The sequence below is a fragment of the Nicotiana tabacum genome, chromosome 13, assembly GCF_000715075.1.
Source record: "Nicotiana tabacum cultivar K326 chromosome 13, ASM71507v2, whole genome shotgun sequence".
Classification (NCBI taxonomy): domain Eukaryota; kingdom Viridiplantae; phylum Streptophyta; class Magnoliopsida; order Solanales; family Solanaceae; genus Nicotiana; species Nicotiana tabacum.
Window position 1 is genome coordinate 16010186 of NC_134092.1, and position 25951 is coordinate 16036136.

Genomic DNA, 25951 nt, shown 5'->3' on the forward strand with positions numbered 1-25951 from the left:
TATAACTCAACAAACTCAATTATAATACGCAAAATTATTAATTCAATTAATGAAAAGATTTCTCAGGCGAAAAACACCCAAAAATCAGAGCAATATTCAGAGATTCAGTTCATCCTTGTTTTCATGGTATATTTCAAGGAAATTTTATCCTGCTGATATTGTTCGAGGTTCTGCTAGGAATTCATACAAGTACCTACAGAAATAGACTGAAATTTGATTTTCCAGATGGCAAGTTTAACTGTGCTACTGCGTCATTCTGGCAAATGGAACATTGAGAATAGCTATGTCGATTATTCGATTGATGGGATACTTATAAAGGAATATGCGTCGTACAATGATTTGGTTACTTCAATTTCGAAGCAACTTGCCATAGATTTGAGCTCAAAGTAAATTATATGAGATTTTCGAACCGGAAAGGGATTTGATTATTTCAAAAACTAATCAAAGAGAGGTCATGGCTGGATAAGTATATAAGGATAATTCCATATTGAAGGCGGTGATAGAGCAATATGCAATTGCTGAAAGGTTTCAATTCCGGGTTGATAGGTCTAATGCTATCAGGTTTGAGTGTTCTTACTTACAACCTCTTCACCAATATGTTGTATTCAACTATATGGATATGTATTCTGGCTAGTTGTATAATGTATTCATGGTAGAATTTTTAAAAATACAGCATGTATAATGTTGTATTTATAATATATGTTTTCCTTCATGCTATGTTTCTGTATCAGTATTTTTTGTAATTGAATGTTCTGAAATATTTATATGAGAACTTAAATATTTATATTAATGTATGTTTATACAATTTTTTACGCAATGTATTCAACAAAATTTTATAGTATATTCAATAAACATACATTGTATTTCGTTGTATGTTTTTATGTACAAAAATTTGTTGGCAAATGAAAATGATGTGTGTATGTAGCCAAATCAGTTGTAGGATCTGTTTGTATTTTATATCCATACATAACCAATCATATGTATAACACCAACGTATTTGTAGCTATACATTGTTATGTATTTTAGAGGATTGTGAATGGAGATTTACGGCTTCTAGTATTAACAAAACACAAATGTTCAAAGTGAGGGAGTTCAATGATAAGCATATATGTCCGTTGAAGGATAAGGTGTATGAGCAACGTCAAGCAACTAGTAGGTTAATTGGTGGTATGATTAGGTCCAAGTTTACTAATCATAAGAGGAAATACACGCCAAAGGATATAATTGATGATGTGAAATCAGACTTTGGTGTAGATGTTAGTTACATGTTGGCGTGGCGCGCTAATGAAAAGGCAGTGAATATTTTGAGAGGTGAACCAGTTGAATCATACAATAAATTACCAGGGTACTTGTATACACTGGATATGACATATCCTGATTCGCATATTAGAATGGTAAAATGACTGAAAAATGAGTTTATATATTTGTATATATCGCTGTATGCTTTTATAAAGGGGTTCGATTACTATAGACCCATCGTGGTTGTGGATGACAGACACCTAAAATTGGCATACACATGGACATTCGTCTCGGCTAGCACGTTGGATGGTGCAGGTGAGTCAGTTAAAAAATAAAATATATACGGATTAACATATAATATTGTAATTTGACTTCTTAATAAACCTTGAATGAAATGTTTTTTGTATGTATTCAATTATATTTACAAGACATATATTGCCACTAGCATATGGTGTTGTTGATTCAGAGAATGATGCTGCTTGGTTGTGAATCTTTGAGCAATTCAAGGTAGCTTATGGTGAGCGGAAAAATATGTGCATCGTTTTAGATAGGAATGAGAGCATCACCAAATTTGGATCGAGAGTGTATCCTACGGTACCCTATTTTGCTTGTATATGGCATCTATGGAACAACGTATATAAGAAATTCAAAAAGAGTCATGCAAAGTTGAGTGAGATATACTTCTCGATGGCAAAAGCATACACTCATGATGAATTTGATAGTCTAATGGAAAAGATAGAGAAGGTAGATATTCGGGTGAAAGAATACCTGGAATTAGCTGGATACAAAAAGTATGCTAGGTTGTATGCACTTGTTAATCGGGGATGGACTATGACATCAAATATTGCTGAGTCAATCAATTCAGCACTTGTATCAGCAAGAGAATTGCCAATATACGACTTCCTAGAAGAAGTTAGGAAGATGTTTGGACGTTGGAATTGCAGCAATCGGAAAGAAACTTCACACACGTACACAACGCTTGAGAAAAAAATACCAGGAGATCCTTACTTTGAATGAGGCACTGTCTACACGAATGATTGTAAGCTTTTTTTTGGTTATAAGTCCTTACATCATGTATTTTCGTCTGATATATCATGTATTTATGTCTGATACAATATCTACTTTTTTTTAAAAAAAATTCAAATTTCGTTTTTTTTCGGTTCTTCGTAAAACTTTTTCAACCAAAATAATTACAGCAAATGTGATTGCACTCACTTTTTCCAATTCGAGATATATACATATGAAAAATTTCGAAGTAATGGATGTTATAGTGCTACTCTAAAGTTAATTATTTCAAACTCTAAATCTATTTTTGTCTTTGGATTGCTTCTTTTTTACATTGGTCTTCTCTTTTTTTTTTTCACCTTAATTTTGGTTATTACATGATTTCTTTTTTACTTTTCAGACAAAGGGAATTTCTAGTACTGTTTATTCTGTATCTTTAAACTGCATAGTGTAGGCTTAGTATAAATTTAAATAAAAAAATATTATCAGTTATAATCAATCCAATTTATTTGGGATTGAAGGTAATAGTTGTTGTTGTCGACTAGTGTACGTGTCGAGATTCCAACCTACAAGATAGGGTGTACCTTTAATCTTGAGAGTATAACTTTATCTTTGGGTCATAGGTCAAATTCTACTTCCTACACATGTTATACTAGTACTACAAGTACAAAGGGTAACAGACGCAAGATATAGGAAAGAGTCGTATCTTAACGGGCATGGTATAAATAACCTATTCTAATACAAATATTATTGGTTATTTTCACGGTTCAAACCTATAGGTCACACGTAGAGATGTCAAATGTGCGAATTGGACTGATTTTGGAGGGTCAAAATAGGCTGCGTCAATAAATTGACCCGCATAAAAGTTACATGGGTTGAGATGAGTTGGGTCAAGTTGGGCTAAAATTTGAGTCATACCCCAACCCGTCCAACATTTACCGAACTTTAACTAATATGTACTATTTTTTATGAATTATTTAATAATCAAATAAGTTTTTTTTTTCTTTTGTTATGGTCATATAAACATATCAAAAAAATTGAAATATTTTAGCAAAATTACTCATAGATTAATTTGGGCTAAAAATCAGTCTAACTTTTGATGTGTTGAAATGGATTGGGTCAAGATGTGCTGAATTCAACAAATTGGTGGGTTAATAACCAGTCCAACCTTGGACGGGTCAAATAGATTTGGGCTCTAATTGCCACCCTTATTCACATGAAGACAAACTTTACGGTTGCTCCAATGCTCCAATTATACTACTAGTACTACAAGTGATTAAAGGAATTCTTGGATATTCCGTTGTTTACTTATGTGTGTGTTCAATCCAACTAAATTTGGCCACTTGATTTTCGAATATGTCAATTTTATGATATCGAGTATCTGAGATTACTTCGTTAAAGTATCTTGAAAATTTACCTTCACTTGTGACTTGTGACCTTTTATAAGCATTTGAACGATAACTTTCTATATATTAATGACGTCACAACTATAGATAAAATGGAACCTTGTGAAACATGAAGGAAAAGAAACATTTTAAAGGAAAAAAAAATCTTCTTTATCTCATTCCCACTTCTCGTTTGTTGTTTCCTTTCTGGTATACTTGGTCAGAAGAAACTGTTTTCCATAAGACATTTTTGCAGAAAATAATTCTCTATAAATCATCATTTTAATTACATTTTTGGTATTTGATCGAATATAAAAGTAGGTAACAATCATACAAGGTGCATATTGTGATCTGAATCATCAGTGGCCCATAGGCTTGGGCCTACACTAACTTCTGCGGTAGCAAATGTGATCCTTACACAAATAGCCGATCATATTCATTGTATACTTTTTTTAGCCATATATATAATTTATATATTGATTATACATAATTATATACATATAATACACAAATTATACATATACTACACATCCACTAGATATGTTTAGTTTAAGAAGTTGGGTGAGCGGTTATTTGGGTTAATTCTTAGTAGCGGAAATAGCAACAAAGCCCATTTGGTCCACTAATTCTCTTTGTCAGTTTGGACTGGATTGCATATCTATAAAAACGTAATACATATTGGGTTGGACACATGGGCGGACCTAGAGCATTGAATACGGGTTTTTGGGAACCCAGTAACTCTTGTGTAGACCCTGTATTTATATTAAAAAAGTCGCTAAATATTTGTAAATACCTAACTGTGAACCCAGTTATTATTGCATATTAATTTGAAATTACGGTAGGAACTCATAAGCCTCAAATCCTGAATCCGCCTCTGGTTGGACAGTATAGTGGTTAACACATCACACTTTATCTGGACTCGGGTTCAAATCATACTTATTTTTGGTCAATAATTATACACAACTAAAATTCAGTAGCTTAATTAACTTCTAAGAAGTGTTAATGGAATAGTGCGGTGGTTAAACACATCGCATTTTGGGATTGACTCTGATCACTCTATTGCAAGTGGTGCCAAATCCGGAGTGCATTAGATTTAGTAAAATGTCGTTATCCCTTCTTCTTTTTTTTTTTTTTTTTTTTTGCAGCTAACGAAAGGCAATGTTATTGAATTGAAAGCTAAGTTAAATTATTACATAATGGCGTTATCTTTAGGGCGAAGTGTATCAATAGCTACTTTTAAGCCTGTTATTTAAAGTATATCTACAATTTACAATGTATTTAAAAATTAGTCAATTCACCCAAATTTCAGTACTAATTATCCTGAATTTAAAAATTCAGGACTTAGTGTCCTGAATTTTTGAGCTGCTAATTTGAAATTCAGGACTAAGTGTCCTGAATTTTTGAACTACTAATTTAAAATTCAGGACATAAGATTCGAACTTGTGGACATGATTTTCGAACTTTAGGAAACGATGTCCTAAAGTTTGAGTTTTGAAGTTTAAACTCTAGGATGTCGTGTCCTGAAATTTAAGATAAATTGGATAATCTTTATATACATTGTAAACTGTAGATATATTTTAAATAGCATGCTTTAAAATGGCTACCTAGTGTCATTTTCATTTATCTTTAAGACCTCCATTGGCCCATCAGCTCCAGCCTATGCTAACTTGTTGGGTTGCAAATACAAGCCAAGCCCAATGCGTTCCACATGGTTTTTTTTTTCAGATTTTACATCCCGTGGCCCTTGGGAGGGAGATTTGCATAAATAGAATGATTTAAGGTCACATTTTATATTTTGTCACCATTAAACGAGGTTTTGCAAAAATAGCCATTTTCGGAGTATTATGTTGCTTTACTTACAAGTAAGATGTGCAGAATTTCTTCCTTGAGGACAAGGAAGCTGTTAGAGAGGGAGAACTGATACAATTTTAGGCTACAGGTTAAAATTAAAATAAGAGTTTATTTTAATTTATTTAGTGTAAATCAAATATATACATTTTATATTATATTCGTATATCCCTTCTTTATCTTTAGTCAATTGAACTAAACATCTACCAATAAAAATATATTAATTAAATACTTATGTCATTATTTAATCCCCATGTTATAATTACGTAGTAACTGATTATCTAACCAAGCAATCTCTTATAGTATTACATTTCCTTTCCTTTACAGTTTAGTCATTAAAAATGACAGCCTGATGCAAAAGATATTTCGTATTCGTACGGGATTCGAGAAAGAATTGCACCTTCCAAGCGCATGTTACGTAAGCAACCTACCTACCATGATTATTGTTGATTTAAAGGCTCGAACCCTGAACTATTTTATAGTTTAGTCTTTCTTTGTTTCTTTTAAATTTAAGGTTATAGTACATATTTAGAGATTAGGCCTAATAGATGTCCTTGTAGTTACTCTTTAAATCCTCTGTCGTGTATGATAAAAATTAAATAAAAAACAAAAATCCTCTGTCAATTCTGTTACGTGAGGTACCGTACGGTTGTCAGTCCAGTCCTTGACCACTACCAAAAAGGAACACTGAGCAGCTGGAATTGGGAAAATATATACAGTATATATAAATATCCCTTGTATGTAAATGTTTTATCTAAAGGCAATGATAGAATTTACTCGAATTTAGTTCGCCTTTACAAAATTTCTTCTTACTATTTTAATGGAGGTCACTGAACAGTTAATTCCTCAGCAATTTAACACTGATAAAGAGGAATCAGCTGAAGTGACGTTTATTAGGTCAAGGAAGTCAACTAAAATAGCTATGGAGAAATTAAAGGGAATTAATCAGCAAATGGCTGAATGGGATGAAGAAGACAAAAATAGAGGTAGAAAAAGAAGGGGTAAAAATGAGAAAATTGGGAGTGAAAAAAAGTGTAAAAGCCAGAAGCTTGAGGGAGAAGAAACAGTAGAAGCAGGATCAGAATCTGGAAGATATTCTATGCTGAAATCAAATATCAGAAACAGAAAGAGGAAGGATGAAAATGTACAAATATCTTAACCTTCTTAATACTACTACTAGATTCGAAAATATGATCATTTAATTTATGAATCTAAGTTATATATATATATGAATACTTTTCCAGCACGTTACTTGCTATTTATTCTAGGTTACAAATCCATGCTTATTAAGTAGAGCTACCTTTAATTTCATTTTAGGTGACCTAATAGTACAAATTATTTTACACCGGCAGTGCTTAGAACTAGATTACGCTGTTACATTTAATGGTATGATCATTTAATTTATTATTCCTCTATGTATGAGTATTAATAGGGGCGGAGCTATGTAGAGCCAAGGGGGTCCAACTGTATTGTGTGCAAATAGGCTATATATAATTAAACCGTTGAATCTCCTAAGATTTTAGCATAGTGGAATATGGGGTTCAAAATTTGCTTTTGGTGTCACACGTTCAAGTCCCAAGTGCGACATTCTAGTAATTTTTTAAAATCCCCTTGCATAAATTTCTGTCTCTGCCACTTAGTACTAATGGTGTATTGTCTTCGTTTTGCATTCAAAAACACGGGCAGGGGAATGAGATTGAATCAAATATGTGTCATCAGTGCCAGAGGAATGACAAAGGGAGGGTTGCTCGTTGCACCAACTGTAGAACAAAGCGATATTGTGTTCCTTGCATGACCAGATGGTACCCAAAAGCCTTGTATCCTCACTACGTTTTTAAGTGTCTTGCTTTCCTTTTTGGTCTGTTTTGGCAAGACTGTCACATTTCTATATTTAGTTAGTTATTAGTGCCCTTAATAACGCTCGAATATCATATGCTTAAGACCACAAGAAAAGGGTATTTTTGGTATATTATACACACCTTTAGTTTAAGAGCAAAAGATTCAAAAGTCTTCTGTACATTCTTAAACCTCATGCCTAGTCAAACTAAGAGACATTAAATCAAATGGAATATATTATTGGCTTTCATTTACATGAGTAATCTTACTGAGATTTTAAATGAAAGTTAGACTTGCGAAGAGCACTCTACACCTTGTGGCTTATTTGAGCAATTTTGTCTCTTGATGAGATATTGCAATTGTCACAATTGATAAGATGCTAAGCATGAAGAGCATTTTAACAACTTGAAGCTTCATATTGTCATATTCAACACCAATTCTCAATTGTGTAGTTTTCTTTTTGTGTTTCTCATGACTGCCTTTTCCCTTTATGATTAATAATAGGTACCATGGGATGCCTGAGGAGGCTTTTGCCGAGTCTTGTCCTGTTTGTCGTCAAATCTGTAATTGCAAAGCATGCTTACGCCTAGATGGGCCTATAAGGGTTGGTTTCTTTTGTTGTTTCCACTTTTATTAAGATACAAGTTAACAGTACATGCTGCACGCTTATCCGGAGTTTTGTTGCAGGCTTTGAAGAATTTACGATTTGAGATAAGTGAAGAAGAAAAGGTTCAGTATTCAAAATTTATCTTGCAAAAACTTTTGCCTCTCTTGAGAAGAATCATTGCAGAGCAAGTGATGGAGATGGAGATTGAAGCTAAGATTCAAGGTTCTATAATCTTGTTCAAAGATCAGATGCCATAACATATATATTTTTCATTCGATATGCAGTATACTTCTCATTTGGGAAACCTTAGTACACATTTTAGATTCTGCTAGGTGATATATAATGGCGCAGCTAGTAAAGATAACAAAATAGTTATATCTCTTCCATTTATTTGCACAGGGTTGAGTTTAAAAGGATTTGAAATGTTAAATAGAGTATGTTTAACATACTTTCTGTTTCCTAGATAAGGAAGAATAGTTCCATGTAGTGGTAGAGAGATACCAACTTCTTCCAAGAAAAACCGAAGGCATCATGCATCTTCATCTGTTTCCTATTGTAGCTAGAATTTCCCGTGTTTACTTGGGCAGGAATACGAGTGTCAAATTTAAAGCTGCAGAAGGAAAAGTGTCATAGGAATGAGCGCGTGTACTGGTAAATATGAAGAACCTCTTTTTTTCCATATCAATTCTCTTGGCATGATTTCCAAATAAACCGAATTGAGCAATGTTTGTGCAGCGACAACTGCAAAACATCCATTGTTGATTTTCACAGATTTGTTCCAGCTGTTCGTATGATCTTTACCTTACTTGTTGCCGGGAGCTTAGAGATGGTCATCTTAAGGGAGGTGAAGAAGTCATCATCGAATTCACAGACAAAGGGGATGCTTATTTGCATGGTGATATGACAGCTATAAATAGAACTTCAAGAAGGAGTAGATTTTCCCAGAACAAGAAGGTTGAAAATGATCCCGTGGGAGATTCCAAGTTTGCATATGAAATGGAGCCTAGGGATAATGGAGGGCTTCCGCCAGAGAATTCTGGTGGTCGTGCTGGTGAATGGAAATCCAATGTAGATGGCAGCATCCCTTGTCCACCGGAGAATTTTGGTGGCTGTGGTTAGGGAATTTTAGAGCTAAAGTGCCTGCTGTCAAATTCAAAGTATCCGGTCTCTGAGTTGTTGGCAAAGGCTGAATATATTGCCAAAATATGTGAATCGGAACACATGCCTGAAGTATCTCAGGGCTCATGCTTATGTATAAAGTTAGTTGATGAAACTGATATGCAGAAAAGTAAATTGCGCAAAGCAGCATCTCGTGAAGATTCAGATGACAATTATTTATTCTGTCCAGCAGCTAAAGATCTTCAGGAGGAGGATCTGAAGCATTTCCAGTGTCATTGGCTGAAAGGTGAGCCTGTGATCGTCAGTAATGTGCTTGAGACTGCGTCAGGGTTAAGCTGGGAGCCCATGGTTATGTGGCGAGCGTGTCGCCAGATGAAGAACTTAAAACATCCCCTTCTTTTAGATGTCAGCACCATCAACTCCTTGGATTGGTGTGAGGTCAGTTTAATACTTCACAATGATACATGAAGCAAAATTATGTACCCTTTTAGGGCGGGGAGGAGGAGGAGGGTTATTTACGTGCGTCTTAGTAATATCTATTTACCGTCTCAGTGTACTTCGTGAAGCATCAATTTATAGTTTTCCTTTCTCTAAATTTAGCTAGACAATGAAATATCTTAGTAAAATTGTTTTACTCTAGTTGCATGACTATATTGAAGAATCTCTCCGTCCCTTTTGCGTAATCTGTGGTTCTGTGGATGACAATATAACTGGGTTGCAAACTGAAATACAAATCAATATACAGAATAGATCAAAATCTAATGCTTGATACAAAGTTCAATGCTATGATTGTAACATCAATGCTAGGGGTTTTAGATCATTTGATGATACTAATTTAGGGTGGGATTTTCAAGCATCCATTTTGGATGTGCATCCTTTGTGCTTCCTTTTATGATAGATGATTCTTTTTTGCTTTTTGTACTTTTTTTTTAACTCATGAAACCCCTTTTTGTGTGAACCAATTATTGTAATAAACTTCTTGACAATGCATTGGAGTTGAGCTGGGAACGTTTGGTTATGTGGCGTGTTTGTCAATAAACAAAGAAGGTTTATCCAGTCATCTATTCTAGAACTGTGAGCGACAAGCTAACATTGTTGCACCTTATGCTATGCCTGATTATCCTAATAACCGCATGACTATGCAAGTTTACTAATTTCTCCATTCTGGTATGGATCTATCCATAGTTTTATAGTTCAAAGTCTTCGTAAAACACAATCGTGGCCCTATTATAGCTTAAAATTTTCAACTTCGTTTGACCAGAAGTCATGCTTGGGATCTTATTGAGTAGTTTTATAAGTGATCTCTTTTTGCTCTTTGGCAAGTGGTATTTGATCTAGTTCCAGAACTTGATCTCATTGTTGTATTTGTCAGCTGTGTGTCTTGTTCATTACATTATGCGAGAGTGAAGTGGCCAAATCAACAAATTGTTGCAAAATGGTTTGAAAGTATTTTAATACTTTCATCCCAAAAGAAAAATGCTTATCCAAAACTTGAACTATCTGCAACTGCATTTACAAGTAACCTCATTGTACGTTCTAGTTACTTCTCTGGATGAGTTTGAGGGTTAAAGGAACACGTCAACAAGAAGGCTTACTTATTGCACAGATTAATGGTGTTCAGTGTAATTAACCCTTAATGTTATAAATAGGATTGGGTGAAAGCCTTGGAGACCAGGGTTCAAATTCCAGTAGAGACAAAAACACTAGGTGATTTCTTCCCATGTGCCTAAGCCTTGGTGGACAAAGTCACCTGGTATCTGTGCTGATGGGAGGTAGTTGGTACTCAGTGAAATAGTCGAGGTGCGCGCGTTAGCACTGCACCACCATTTTAAAAAAATTAATGATATAAATCATCACCACTCTTACAAATCATCTAAATTACTTTGCACAGTAGTTAATCCTGTTTCTTGACATATTGCTTTCCGTTAAGTCTGTTTTAGCTCAAGTGCAGTGTCTCATTTAAAAATTCTAAGTCATATGTAATTAAGAATTTGACTATTTGAGTTTGTGTAAATATGGTTTGTGATAGGTGGAAATAATTGAGGCCTAGATTCTGGTAAATTATATTCTCCATGTTATCTTAAATTACTTGATCCTGGATACCATGCAGCTGGAGATAAATATTCACCAGTTTTTCAAAGGATACATGGAGGGTCGCTTTGACAGTTGTGGGTGGCCTCAACTCTTAAAGTTGACTGACTGGCCACCATCAGGTCTATTTGATGAGCGGCTACCGCGTCATGGTGCAGAATTTTGTAGCTGTTTACCATTTAAGGAGTATACACATCCTCAACATGGCTATCTCAATCTTGCTCCAAAACTTCCTGATAATTGTTTGAAGCCAGATTTGGGGCCTAAGGCATACATTGCTTATGGTTTTCCTAAGGAGCTTGGACGCGGAGACTCAGTCACCAAGCTGCACTATTATGTGTCTGATACGGTATGTCTGGCTCCTGGTGACATGCTGCTGGTACTGTAGAAATCTGGAGGTTTCTGAAATATTAACATGCACACAAACATTTTTGGGGCATTTTGATAAGTGACATTGAGAAACATACGATAAGGCTATCCATGTTCCTGCTCGAGGTCTAATGTTTTCTTGAAATTATCTTTTAGGTGTTTTTGTTGATGCACGCTCAAGCTGCCGTCCTAACAGCTGATCAACTCTCGGCCATAGAGAACCTGAAACAGAAGCACAAAGCGCAGGATCAGAAGGAATTTGCAACTGATGCTTACAGGACTCATGGGAGGATTAAGGATTGGGTCCCTAGTGTAAATGGAAAAACTGTCTTGAATGAGCTGAACGTTTCTCAGGAGAAGCAGAACTGTGATGGTTTGGAAGTGGAGAAAAGTAATAAAGCTGAGAAAAAGAAGTATAGCCAGCAAGGTCTAGAAGCAGATTGTGAAACAAATGGAGAGGCAGACCAATTTCAAAATAGAGAAGACGCAGATGGTGGTGCTCTATGGGATGTCTTTAGGAGGAAAGATATTCCTGAACTGGAGGAATATCTCAGGAAGCACTTTAGGGAATTTCGACACATATATGGCTCACCGTTGCCGCAGGTAAAGATAAGTGAGCAACTTTCATTTACTTGTCATTTTGAAGTTCCTAAAATAATTTATCTTTATCCATGTGCTGCCTCCCCCTGACTATAAGTGCACATTGTCATTTGTTGTTCCTCTCTCTTGGCTTGAATCTCCATAGGCTGAGTTATATTTTGAGTCTGTTTATGATGATCATCTTTTACTTAAATCAATAAGCAGTTAAAGTTAAGAAGCTCTAACTTGTTGCTCATCGCTAAAGATTCTCTCTACCAATCGCTAACGATATTTTGACCTTTATGTTTCGCTTCTTTATTATGTGGAATTGCCAATTTAAAATTCGGGTTTAACGAGCAATCATTTGTTATTATGGAGAGCTATTGACTGATGGTCGGACATTTTGCTATGTGGTGATGGTCACCATAATTACTATGGAGTAATGGCCTGATATTTTGGTTCAGGTGATTGTCATTGTATTTGTTGTAGACTAATCGTGCGATCGTAAGATATTGGTAATTGTCATTATAATCACTTTGAAATTTAGTGTGAAAACATTTATTTTACATTATAGGTCTTCAATTCTGTCGATAGATGTTAGCTATGTTGCTGGTTCCTTATATTTTATGGTTCAGGAAATACATCTCTTAGCTAGCGAAAGTTTCAATTGAAATTTGATATTGCATCAAACTCCTATATATTTGACCTAATGTCCTAATTGATTAATCCGAAAAGATTTTTTTCGTAAGTGGCATTATCACCTTGAAGAACTTCACTTCTACATTGAACACATAAGACCCTGACAGAGCTTTAAAGGGGAACTTGGTGGGAGATCTCTAAAGTTACAATTGCTCATTCAACCCCTTCTTTTTTTCTCCAGTACTAGGTCAACTACACCATATAAATCTGGATGGTGTTTGTCAGAAAGCTTTGTTGGTGGAGTGGAGAACATGTTAAAATCCTTGTCCTCGATGTGTCTTAAGTTTTAAACATTCTCCTGGAAGGTAGTGAGAATAAATTGAGGGTCCTTGCCATACACTGTTTTTTTACTGTGTGTTCTGCTTAGAATGCTTGTCGAAAAATCCTTGTATAGTGATTGAGTCGTGCTATTGTTTTTCCTGTCCTCCCTTTATGAAGAGATAAATGAATTTGTTCTACCATATCTCAGTTTGAATTTAGATACCTGTCTTATTCTTATTGTTCCATTGCAGGTTGTTCATCCCATTCATGATGAGACTTTCTACTTGAGCACAGAGCATAAAAGGAGACTAAAGGAAGAATACGGTCATATTATTCTCTTATTCGTTTGCCATTTCTTTGCACGGCACATTAGCAGTTTTTAGACTGCAGCCTTGCAATTGTTGTGCTCTCATACTTTCCTTTTGCAGGCATTGAACCATGGACTTTTGTTCAAAAATTAGGTGAAGCTGTTTTGATTCCTGCTGGATGCCCTCATCAAATCAGAAACTTAAAGGTATATAATTGGTTCATCTCTCTATCCCGAGTGTGGCTCATTTTTTCAGCCTTTTCTGACAGCAATTTTGTGGTATTAGGGAAGTCTGATAGCACATAGCATGATCACTCTCTTTTCCTGAAAAGTCTGCTTTTAGACCCGTCATAGTCTTTCATATTGCTTTAAAGTATCCTCTATCCAATTACAGCTTCTCGAATGGCACGTATCCTACTGCTTTATGCAGAGTGAGAAAAAGATAGAAATGAAATTGGGCATTTCCAACATGAGTGTCTACAAGAATGGATTTTATTCTGATAGCTTTTGGTGCATAGATGCTAGTGAGGTGTGCAAGAACACTCTGAATATGTAAACATCTGTCCATTATCATGTTGGTCTCTGTTGGTCAGAAGTCCTTTTCATATGTTACAAGGAAGGAGGTAAAAATCAAGCATCTGGTCTGGAATGAAGCCTGAAAATTTATCAATCAATCAAATGTCGAGATAGATAACTATGTCTTGATTTTCTCAAAGTACGCATCTTTCAGTAGTTTCTTCTTATGGATGTATCTTCCTGCACAGATGTGATTTACTCTATAGGATCTTAGCTTAGTGAACTAAGCTCGATGACTACTGGTGTGTTCATCTTTACAGTCCTGCATCAACGTTGCTGTTGATTTTGTTTCACCTGAAAATGTGAATGAGTGCATCCTTTTGACCGAGGAGTTTCGCCAGCTTCCCAAAAATCATGTTGCTAGGGAAGATAAGTTGGAGGTATGTCGATCCTTATTTCTCCTTCCCTTTCTTCTTCTTTTTTTTTTTTTTGGGATAAGTGGTGCTCTTGACATGCTTCTGCCCCTCTTAAGCATCTGTAACTAGAAAAGTGCAATCTTTTTTGATTCTATGTTCTTTTCCTCAGAAGCATGGTCAAGAGAATATCATAAAATGTGGATTCTAACCATAAGCACCTAAAGAGCACCACCTAGTAGAAAACTTTATGGAAAGGTAAAAGTCTAATGTCTGGAATATAGTTGTCTTGTGCAAATGTCACATGTTCTTGTTTCGTCGATCACCTTTTCCTAGATTTGTTTCTATTCATTTATTTATTTATGATATTTTATTCTGTTTTGGCATGGAAAAGCTCTCTAACCATTTTCCCAGCATCCTCCCTTTTATCTTCTTTTTCTTTTTTTTTTTTGATAAGAGGGAAACCTGCAGCTGCTACACTTGGTGCGCACTGGGTAAACCTCCCCCTGTGTAATAGCCTGCAAACCACACAGGGGAGGTAAACCGCACTAGGCAAGCCATGTGCGACAGGTTCAACCCAGAAGGCATTGAGGGGGATTCGATCCCAGGTCATCCGTATGGGTGACCGCCCTCCAAACCAACTGGGCAACCCCGAAGGGTTCCTCCCTTTTATCTTCTTACCATGTAGCATGACACGACTGTTTTGGTGATGTTGTAACCAATGTGTTTAAGCAGTTCCACCCTCTGTTCAGCCTTTCGCATTGGAGTCCTTGGTCTTAGATCCTTTCCCAAACTCCTTATTAATTACACTTATTTTTTGAAAATGAACTCCTTATTAATTACTTTGATATGAAATTAGATGTTTAAGTTTGTATGTCCTCATTACATGTTGCAATCTTTACAGTCTGCCTACATTGATGTTAAAACGATATCCATTTGAGAACTGGGTACATATTTTATTTAGGAAATGGTCAAATAAAGCATGTACTACGAAATGGAGCTACTTTGCCATCCGTTAGACTTTTGGTCTAATATTAGCCCTGCCATTAGGAAAAAATCTTGTTTTGCCCTCGACCCCAAAGGATCTCCAACCTGAGGGTAACTTAAACGATAGTCAAAAGTTAAGGGTAAATTTGGACCTTTTTTCTCGAAGAATTTGGAAACATGGAGTCCAATTTTAACGCAGGACCTCTGTTAATGGCGCAAGGGAAAGTACGTGACCATTTGCTAATGGCAATGGTATGAATGGATCAAAAGTGTAATGGAGGACAACATGGAGCAACTTCGGATAGTACAAGGACAAATATGGACCTTTTCTATTTAGTATCATATGGCATGTTCTTTTTCTCACTGCAAACAGTGTGTGCATGTTTAAACATTATGTAAATTTGCCTGTGCGGCTTCAGGTAAAGAAAATAATTGTTCGTGCAGTGAGCCAAGCAGTGGATCATTTGGAGAAAACAACATTGTAAGAATGCTGCTCCTTTTCACGAAGTTATGCCCTTATTTTCTATTTGTTTAAACATGAAACTTATATGTTACATTAAAAAAACTTAATTTAACCTTTTTTTATTTTATGTCTTATACGGTCAGACCTTTCTATAACAGTATTACTATATAACAACCATTCACTATAAAACCCAAATATCTTTTGGAACCAATTTCCAATTTTCCATGTTATGTTATAATATATGTTCTCTATAACAACACTTCGCTATAACAACCAAAAAAATCTGGAACAAACGAGGCTGTTATAAATATTTTACTGTACAGCTTTCCTTCCATCTCTCTATGCCTTTTAAAGCTTTTGTGTTCTGGTCTTATTATGGATATGCTTAAAGCATAATTTCATTCCTAATTTTGTTGCCCATGGAGCTTTTATCATCTGGTGTTGTCATTCTGGACATGCTTAAAGCTTTGCATCCTTGCAATTATCACCTACTCGGATAATGATTAATGCTTCTGTCTTGTGTTGAAACACATAACCATTTAAAGACAGTTTAGATACTAGTGGCTTTGTTTCCGCATAATGCATTTGAGGAAAAAAGAAGTTGGGAACTCTCCTCTATGAATCTCAAAAGATAAATACCCCTATTTTTTGTAGCTCCAAAGTGGGGAACCATCATGGTTAGTGCCGTTCCTTCCGGCTCTCTAGAGCATGCTAAGTACCCTTTGTTTATGTATACTTTACATCTTTCATTTTTTTCCTGTGGATGCAAGAAGGCACTCAGAATCAGGCATTGCTACCGGATTATCCTCATCAATTCTGATCGGCGGAAGTATAAATGTGAGCCAAAGTACCAACATCTTTCATTTCGGAGTGAAACTTCATTATTTAGCGTGTTTTTCATTTCCTCCTTTATAGGATATGCCAACACCAAGTATGCGAAAATATTCCTCCGTTTTGGAAGATCTATCTGGCAAGACTGTCAAAAGAGAAGAATATGTTGCTCCAACTGAGGATGAGAAACCAGGAACTGCTAAAGTTAATCTACATTCTCCACTTCCAGATTTTGTTCATTTGTCTTCAGCAAACAAGGTTCCCAAAAGAGAAGAATATGTTGCTCTAAATGAGGAGGAGAAGCCAAGAACTGCTGAAGTTAATCTACATTCTCCACTTCCAGATTTTGTTCATTTGTCTTCAGCAAACAAGGTTCCCAAAAGAGAGGAATATGTTGCTCTAAATGAGGATGAGAAGCCAAGAACTGCTGAAGTTAATCTACACTCTCCACTTCCAGATTTTGTTCATTTGTCTTCAGCAAACAAGGTTCCGAAAAGAGAAGAATATGCTGCTCCAAGTGAGGATGAGAAACCAAGAACTGCTAGATTTACTCCACATCCTCCACTTCCAGATCTTGTTCATTTGTCTTCAGCAGACAAGGTTTGCACCGTATTCCGATATTGATACAGATACAATTTCTGGTTTGAATTTTCCTTCTTACTTCTGTATAAATTTATCATAGAAATATACTTTTATTGGCAGGCTCAAGAAAGCACATCCTTTCCTAGTCAAAAGTTAAAGCAGTCCAATTCAGAAGATGTGGAATTCCACTCGGTTCAGTCATTCTCGAAGTCTTTTCCGGAGCAGTATTCCGGGACAGAATCAGGTCTCCGGACCAACAGTGCTTCAATCCAAACACTTACAAAATTAATATTTGATTGCTCAATCAGACTGTCTTTAGAGGCGTTGGCTGACCCAGTGAACGAAGAAGAAATGTGCGGTGCAATTGCTGCTTTAAATGAAGATCCCTCATCGTTTAGTGACGAACATGTCAAGCAATTGGTAAAACTTAAGCATGAATTCCCTATCATGGTTAAGAAATGGAGGGACTTGGCACAAGCTGTATCAAGTTACCAGGAATTCTTGACCAACTTTGAAGAGGATAGGAAAAAACTGGATGAGTGGAATAGATTAGAAGCAAAGTTGATGGCGGAGTATGTGAAAAAGGAGGAGCAAGCTAGAGAATTGGAAGCAGCGCTTCAAACTATAAAGACCAGGCAGAAACAAATCATGGACGAAAGACTAGAAGCCACCCAAGAGGCTCAACGCATTGTCTTGTTAGCTCAAGAAAAAGTTAGCAAGATCGATAGCACCAAAAGTAAATTGGCAACAACAAAGATGGAAATGGATAGCTTGAGAAAAAATTGGTCCAATTTCCAGTCTTCATTCCCTTAGTTATTACTTTCAGTTCCTTCTATAGTCACAATTATATTGTAAACTTTCTCTTGACTTATGCCTTCAGATAGGCCTCTTTTGGTTCCTAGGACTAAATATGTTTTGGAAGGTGAAGTTATTATAGTCCATATGTACATAATATACATGTAGCTGCTGCGGCAGATTTTGACTTTGACTTTGGCTTGCTGTTGGATTACTCTCTTACTTGTACATAAGAGAGTGATTCATTACAAGGATCAACATCAAAATTTCTATCCAGTCAGTAATAGAAAATTGGAAAACACAGCCTACTTTGCTCGCATTCCTAAGCTCGATTTCCCTTGATTTTCTGGATATGATTTACGTACATGGTTGTATAAGGTGAATCCAGATTCCTTAGTAGACAGAGGCGGAGCTAGGATTTGAAATTTATGAGTTCTGAATTCATCACCGAACTCATAACTCGTCTTAGTTACTGGATTCACAATTAAATATTTATACACTATATGAATTTTCTAATACAAATACAGGGTTTAAGCAAAAGTTACTGGGTTTATCGAAACTAAGGATCCACCAAACTATAGAGAGAACCAGGTTCTCTATTAGTTCCCACAGAACACACACACAACAATTAATAAATAACACAATAGAGTTTTACGTGAAAGACTCTCAGCTCACGGGATTAAAAACCACGACATACACTCGTAGGATTTCAACTTCACTACTGAGCAAACTTCAGATTACAAACTATTGTAATATAGGAATTAACCTCTTAATCCCTCACTAACTTGTAATAACTCTATTACAAGCCCCTTTGTAATAACTCTATTACAAAGCTTACAACTCAACTAACTCTCTAGCCAAGACACAAACACAAGATTTATGGTTTTACAAAAGGTTTCCTATACAATGCTTCTAACTAAGCTAAGTAGGAATTACAAGTAAATCACTTTAACAAAGGTACAAGACAACTAAGGACATATAATGACTCAATGCGGGAAACAAGCCATTTGTTATGTTGTTCTTTGTTCTTGACGCCTTGAGTGTCACTTGCAGGTTGGCAACATACTTGAGAGGAAGCTTGATGAATTCTAGAATGTGCAAGTGTGATGTTTTTCCTTTGCTTCATGTTAATATTGCATAAGTGACATCACTCGAATGATGTAAGCATGTCTGGTACAAGGGTATTCCCCATAAAGTGACTGGTGTACTGTATGCACTGTTGCGTGTGTGTTGAGGCACAGTTGCAGCCACTTTACAGTTGTGGGGAGTTAACTGGTACAGTCAGCAAGGGAACTGATGTCCATCTGTTCCCTCTGTTATTTCTTTGACTATGTGTGCTGGAACATGTCCCAGACTTGAGACTTGTTGATCTTGAGTACTTTGAGGATGTAGAGTATGTTCCCCATCTGGTTCTTAACATTAAGTTAGTTAGATCATCAAAACATAACATGACTCATAACTTATCAATTTTTTCCTTTTTGATGATGACAAACTTATAATTTGAAATTCCTCATGAGAACCAGAGTACCATAAATAGTACCCAAAAACAAAATTTGTATTCCCCCTGAACCTGTTTCCCCCTCTGTTCCCCCTCAATTACTTTTTCCCCTTTTGGCATCATAAAAAGAGTAGTCACAAGTAATAAGCAAAAAGAAGTCTGGCAAGCTTAACTCATGCCATATGTGTGCACACAAGCATGACTAAAAACAGAGCAGAAGAGCAAAGCATGCATAGCAAAAGGACGGGATATTCATTAACTTTGGAAATAAACAAGGAACAGTGCCAGTTGTTACATAATCATCCACAAAATAAAACAAAAAAAAGAAGTACCGACCAATAAACATATCCAAGCAAGGGAGACCAAAACAGAGGATAAACAATTTGATCTTGACACTTGGAAGGGAACGATTTTAAGGAGCACTGGAAGGGGGAGGCAGAGATTGAGAGGCAAGAGTTCTAAGAAGGATATCCATTCGAGCATTTGCAGACCCTTGCTCAGTGAGTAACCTCTCCTTTAGGTCCTCAACCTGTTTCCTGAGATTAGCATTCTCCTTGGTCAGACGGGCAACCTCTGCGCCTTGTGTACTGCTAGAACCAGGTGCCTCCTGGGCCTGACTAAGCTGTCCCTCAAGAATAACATTTCGTGCCTTCAACTTCCTTATATCTTCATTGGCAATGTTTTGAGCTTCAATCAGTTGAGAGATAGTGGAATTTCTGCCACCCCCTTCTTATCGATGCACTCACACTCTTCTAAGGTGGTCTTGGAGAAGGTATGCTTGCGAGTACCCGCTATAGCCTTTCCTAGAGGGACTTTGAAGAACTCAAATACTTTGGTGAATAAAAACCCGTAGGGCTGCCCATGATTACCATCCTTGAAATCTGTCACTTTCTTCATGTGCTCAATCATGAAACCCGGCAGATTGATAGTGGAGTATGCATCCAGTGCTTCCATGAGGAACATGTCTGCTTGGGACGTAATGGAATGACTTTCTGCATGAGGGAGCAAAACCTTGTTCACCATCTCGAATAACAGCTGGTACACTGGAAGGAGGAAATTCTTGTGTACCCATTCCCCCTGTTGTACTGCATCATCCTTCAAAATGACATTTCTGAAGTTTAAAGAACAAGTCCCCTCAATGGAGGATATTCCGTTAGTAGGCACTCCCAAGATGGTTCCCAGCACAGCCTCATCCATCACAAAGTCAACACCATTCACCGTCATGCAGATGTTGTCATCCTTGATTGTGAAAAAGTCGGCATATAAACTGTGCACTTCTACCTCATATACCTTAGGACTCTCATTTGTGAACATATGTGTCCACTGTTGAAAGTCACAGATATCAACCAGTTGGCGTATTCCTGTCATGTCAAGAATATCAGGGGCAAATGTTTTGCCCCACAACACCTTCTGATTTCTCAGATTTTTCCTTCCTCTATTCTTGGCCACACCCACCTTGGCCTTCTTTGTGAAACCAGGTTCCTCATTGTTACCAGCCTTCCGTTTCACTGATTTTCTCACACTCTTCTCATTAGCTGTAGATTTCTCAGACACCTTCTCAGACACAGATTTTTCAGACACTTTCTCAACAGACTCCTCAGCCACTTTCTCGCCAGACTTGCCCACTTCAACATTGCTAACCTCCATCACTCTCACAGATGACTCTTTCCAAGACTTTGGAATTGTAGGTTTCTTGGAGGACTTACAAACTAAGGAACTGGGTTCCTCTTCCACCTCGTCATCAACGTCAATAATAAGTGCTTTAGGCACTACCTCTTCATGTACTAACTTTCCACCCTTCACCAACTTTCTCCTCTTTTTTTCTTTTTTACTTTTCTTCAGAGCTGACTTAAGAGCTTCCTTCATTTGCAGCCTAGTAGTAGGTCTTTTAGGAGTGGGCATTTTGGGAGTTTTTCGTCTACTCCTAGCACTAATAAAGCTTGCAAAAACTATATTGTCATAGTCTTCTTCACTACCCTCATTCTCTTCCTCAGACAGAGATCTCATCTTAGGAGCGACAATGGTTAATGGCTCAGCATAGAAATGAGGAGAGGGAGCGGGATAAGTACTGACCTGGGGTTGTTTTGAAGAACAGAGGGTTTCATCCCAAGTAGGAGAAGAGGGCTCCTCTTGGGCGGAGGGATCAGGTCCCTCATGTGGTTCCCTAGTAGTACTTTCAAGTGCCAGATTTTCGACAGGCACCAGTTCCCTACCCTCTTCCTGTAGACTATCACCTTCCCCCTGAGACCCACTGGTTTTATACACACCTTTATAACCACCAACCAAACATCCCTAAGAAGCTATTGACAATATATTCTCTATGGTCTCTTATTTTTTTAACCCCAAAGTAAACTCAAAAGGTCAGAAGGCACATGAGGAATATTACCTATAGGATCTGTAACATTCAAATCAAGACCTGGGGTAGCCATTTTTGATTCATCACCAGTACGAAGCACACCTCGTTGTGTCTCAGAACTCTCTTCCAAACGCAGACTGAAAACTTCCTGATTTTCTTCTCCCTCTATTATTTCTCCCTCAGCCATTTTTTCCGGCGAGGCAGAGGGAGAGGTCCTAGCTACAAACCTCTTGGGATTCGAAGTTTTACGACTCTAATGAGAACCAGAACTTGATTGGGTTAGAGAAGAGGCGAGTGGTTGGGAATCTTGCTTATGGTTTGGACTGGGTGGCGTAGGGGACTTAGACTCTGTCACTGGTACTTCAAGAGATGAAGATACAGCGGGGACGATACTGGGGACATTTGAGGCTTCGAGATTCTCGGACATTATGGAGTGTAGTGAGAGTTTATGAAAGAATAGAGTGTTTTGTTGTTGAGAGAAAAGGGAAATTTTGGCTTTTGATGTGAACAGTTGTGAGAGTGACAGAGTTTGGGTTTATTAAAAGGGGGTGAGGGACCGGTTGGGAACAAGTATTGATTTTCTGGGTAGATGGGTCATTTTGTAATGGGTAGGACGCTTGGGTTCTAAAAAGGGAAAAAGGAGAAACTGATAATTTAATGACGTGGCACCTTTGTTAGCCGTTTAAAAAGATATGCATGAGAGTACAAAGGAACTACTAACCTGTGTCAAAGGAAGCAGGTTCCCTGACAGATTTTGTAAATGTGAGCCTCATCCTTTTACCAAAGTACAGTACATTAGCTCCTTGTTTGCTCTGTAATTGCCATGCGTGTCTACCTGTAACGGTATAGAAATGAGTTAGACCTTGCCAGAAAACACTTTTTAGTTGTTTTACCTGTACGTTTCTTTCATAGCCAATCAGCGAGGGACCAGGTTCTCAGCTTGATTTTATCAACCCAAGCACCAAGAGATTCTTTTCAAAGTGTTCTCTGCTCAGTGCTTTGGTGAATATGTCTGCAATTTGATCTTCTGTGCTTCAAAACTTCATGCAGATAAGCCCTTTTTCAACATTGTCTCTGAGAAAATGATGGCGCACATCAATGTGATTTGTTTTCTTATACTGAACTGGGTTATTTTCCATGTTGAGAGCACCGGTGTTATCACACAGTAGTGGCACACAATCAGAAAATACGCCAAAATCCTCTAACTGTTGCTTGATCTACAACAATTGAGCACAACAAGAGGCAGCTGCTACATACTCAGCTTCTGCAGTTGAAAGAGCCACTGTGTTTTGTTTTCTTGCACCCCATGAAATGAGACACGATCCCAGAAAGTGTGCCATGCCAGAAGTGCTTTTCCTGTCCACCAGATAACCAACATAATCAACGTCAGCATACCCAATCAAGTTGAAATTATCTCCTGAGGGGAAGTAAAGAACCAGGTCCTGCGTTCCCTTTAGATATTTCAGGATTCTCTTGGCAGCCTTCGGATAAGATTCCTTTGGATTTGATTGAAACATGGCACATAGTCCCACACAGAAAATGATATCTAGTCTGCTTGCTGTGAGATGGTCTCGTTCACAGGGAAATCGGGTTCATCCATGTCCAGACGAGTGGTAGTGGCAATAGGAGTATCAATGACTTTTGAGCTTTCCATTTCAAATCTCTTCAGAAGCTCTTTGATGTACTTCTGCTGACTTATCATTGTGCCCTTAGGAGTTTGCTTGACTTGCAGACCCAAGAAGGAAGTACAATATGAAGCTCAACCCCAAAAAGTGTGCATTCGGGGTTAGCTCGGGCAAGTTTCTTGATTTTATGGTGTCCAATCAGGGAATCGAGATCAACCCCGATAAAATCAAAGCTATCGAGGATATCACGGTAGTGGATAATGTAAAGGTCGTGCAAAGGTTGACGGGGCGGATAGCCGCCCTAGGATGATTCATTTCGAGATCCTCAGATAGGAGCCACCGATTCTTCTCGCTGCTTAAGAAGAAGATCAATTTTGCATGGACTCCGGAATGACAACAGACCTTGGAGGAACTAAAGCGGTATTTATCGAGCCCGCCACTACTTCACACCCCGAAAGTGGACGAACAACTTTACCTGTACTTGGCAGTCTCGGAGATAGCGGTAAGCAGAGTCCTGATCCGAGAAGAACAAGGTACGCAATTCCCTGTCTATTATGTTAGTTGGACCTTAGGTGAGGCCGAAACTAGATATCCACACTTAGGAAAATTAGCGCTTGCTTTAATAAGCGCCTCTAGGAAACTAAAACCATATTTCCAATGTCATCCAATATGTGTTGTAACAACTTATCCTCTTCGAAATATTTTGCACAAACCCGAGCTTTCGGGTCGATTGGCCCAATGGGTCGTAGAAATCAGTGGTTACGATATTGAGTATCGACCCCGAACCGCCATCAAGTCTCAAATCTTGGCGTACTTCCTGGCTGACTTTACGCCGGCCCTCGTACCTGATATTGAAAAAGAACTACTGATTAAATCGGGTACATATTCGGGAGTCTGGACCCTCTTTACGGGTGGTGCTTTGAACGCGAAGGGGTCTGGATTAGGCATCGTACTAAAATCACCCACAGTTAATGTAGTTAGAAAGTCCATCAGAACTACAAAATTGACTAACAAGGAGGCCGAGTATGAGGCCAAGATTGTAGGTCTCGAACTAGCTAGAAGCTTGGGGGCGGAGGTCATAGAGGCTAAGTGTGATTCCCTCCTCGTGGTAAACCAAGTGAACGGGACTTTTGAAGTCCTAGAAGACCGAATGCAAATGTACTTGGATAAACTATATGTGACTCTACATCAGTTTAGGGAATGGACCTTGCAACATGTACCTCGAGAACAGAACAGCGAGGCCGACACTCTTGCAGACTTAGGTTCATCGGTTGAAGACGCCGAACTCAACTCGGGGACTGTCGTACAACTCATGAAATCGATAATCGAAGAAGGTTACGCCGAGATAAACTCCACAATTTTAACCTGGGATTAGAGAAACAAGTACATAGAATACTTATAGAATGGGAAGCTTCCATCAGATCCAAAGGAGTCGAGAGCTCTGCGCACAAAGGCAGCACGGTTTACTTTGTCCGAAGACGGAATGCTGTTTAGAAAGACGTTCGATGGACCGTTGGCTATAGGTTTGGGACCGGGAGATACCGACTACATCTTATGGGAAGTTCACGAGGGCACTTGTGAAAATCATTCTGGTGCCGAATCACTGGTCCATAAAGTAATCAGAGCAGGGTATTATTGGACCGATATGGGTAAGGATGCAAGGGAGTTCGTTCGAAAATGCGACAAATGCCAAAGGCATGCGCCCATGATTCATCAGGCCGGGGAACTACTCCACTAGGTCCTGTCCCCATGGCCCTTCATGAAATGGGGAATGGACATCGTTGTCCCTCTCCCGTCACCTCCAGGTAAAGTTTAATTTATTTTGTTTATGACTGATTATTTCTCTAAATGGGTTGAAGCACAGGCTTTCGAGAAAGTCAGAGAAAAGGAAGTCATAGACTTTATTTGGGACCACATCATATGTCGATTCGGGATTCCCTTTGAAATTGTATGTGATAATGGAAAATAATTCATCAGCAGCAAAGTAACTAAATTTCTCGAGGATCACAAGATCAAAAGGATCCTATCAACACCTTATCATCCCAGCGGGAACGGACAAGCCGAATCAACCAACAAAACTATCATCCAAAATCTTAAGAAGATATTGACCGACGCCAAAGGAAAATGGAGAGAAATACTACCCGAGGTACTATGGGCATACCGTACAACATCGAAATCCAGCACCATAGCAACACTGTTCTCGTTAGTTTATGGCGCCGAAGCTCTGATCCCGATCGAGGTCGGAGAACCTAGCATTAGGTTTTGATATGCAATAGAGGAGTCGAATAACGAGACCATGAATACGAGCCTAGAATTGTCGGACGAAAGATGCGAAGCCGCTCTCGTCCGATTGGCCGCTCAAAAATAGCGGATCGAAAGGTACTACAATCGAAGAGCCAATCTTCGACATTTTAACATCGGGGACTTGGTGCTAAGAAAAGTTACCCTCAACACCCGAAATCCGAATGAAGGGAAACTGGGTCCGAACTGGGAAGGACTGTACCAGGTTCTTGAAATTATCGGAAAAGGATCCTACAAGC

At 37.9% G+C, this 25951-nt stretch overlaps 1 protein-coding gene and 1 pseudogene across 1 annotated transcript; both read left to right on the plus strand.

The window, feature by feature from the left end:
- Positions 1–1926: 1926 nt before the first annotated feature.
- LOC107819353 (uncharacterized) lies at positions 1927–2256 on the plus strand. Its single transcript, XM_016645460.2, has one exon. It carries the CDS (start codon positions 1927–1929, stop codon positions 2254–2256), a length of 330 nt encoding a protein of 109 aa, XP_016500946.2.
- Positions 2257–6113: 3857 nt separating this feature from the next.
- LOC107819356 (lysine-specific demethylase JMJ29-like) lies at positions 6114–18249 on the plus strand (annotated as a pseudogene).
- The last annotated feature ends 7702 nt before the right edge of the window (positions 18250–25951 follow it).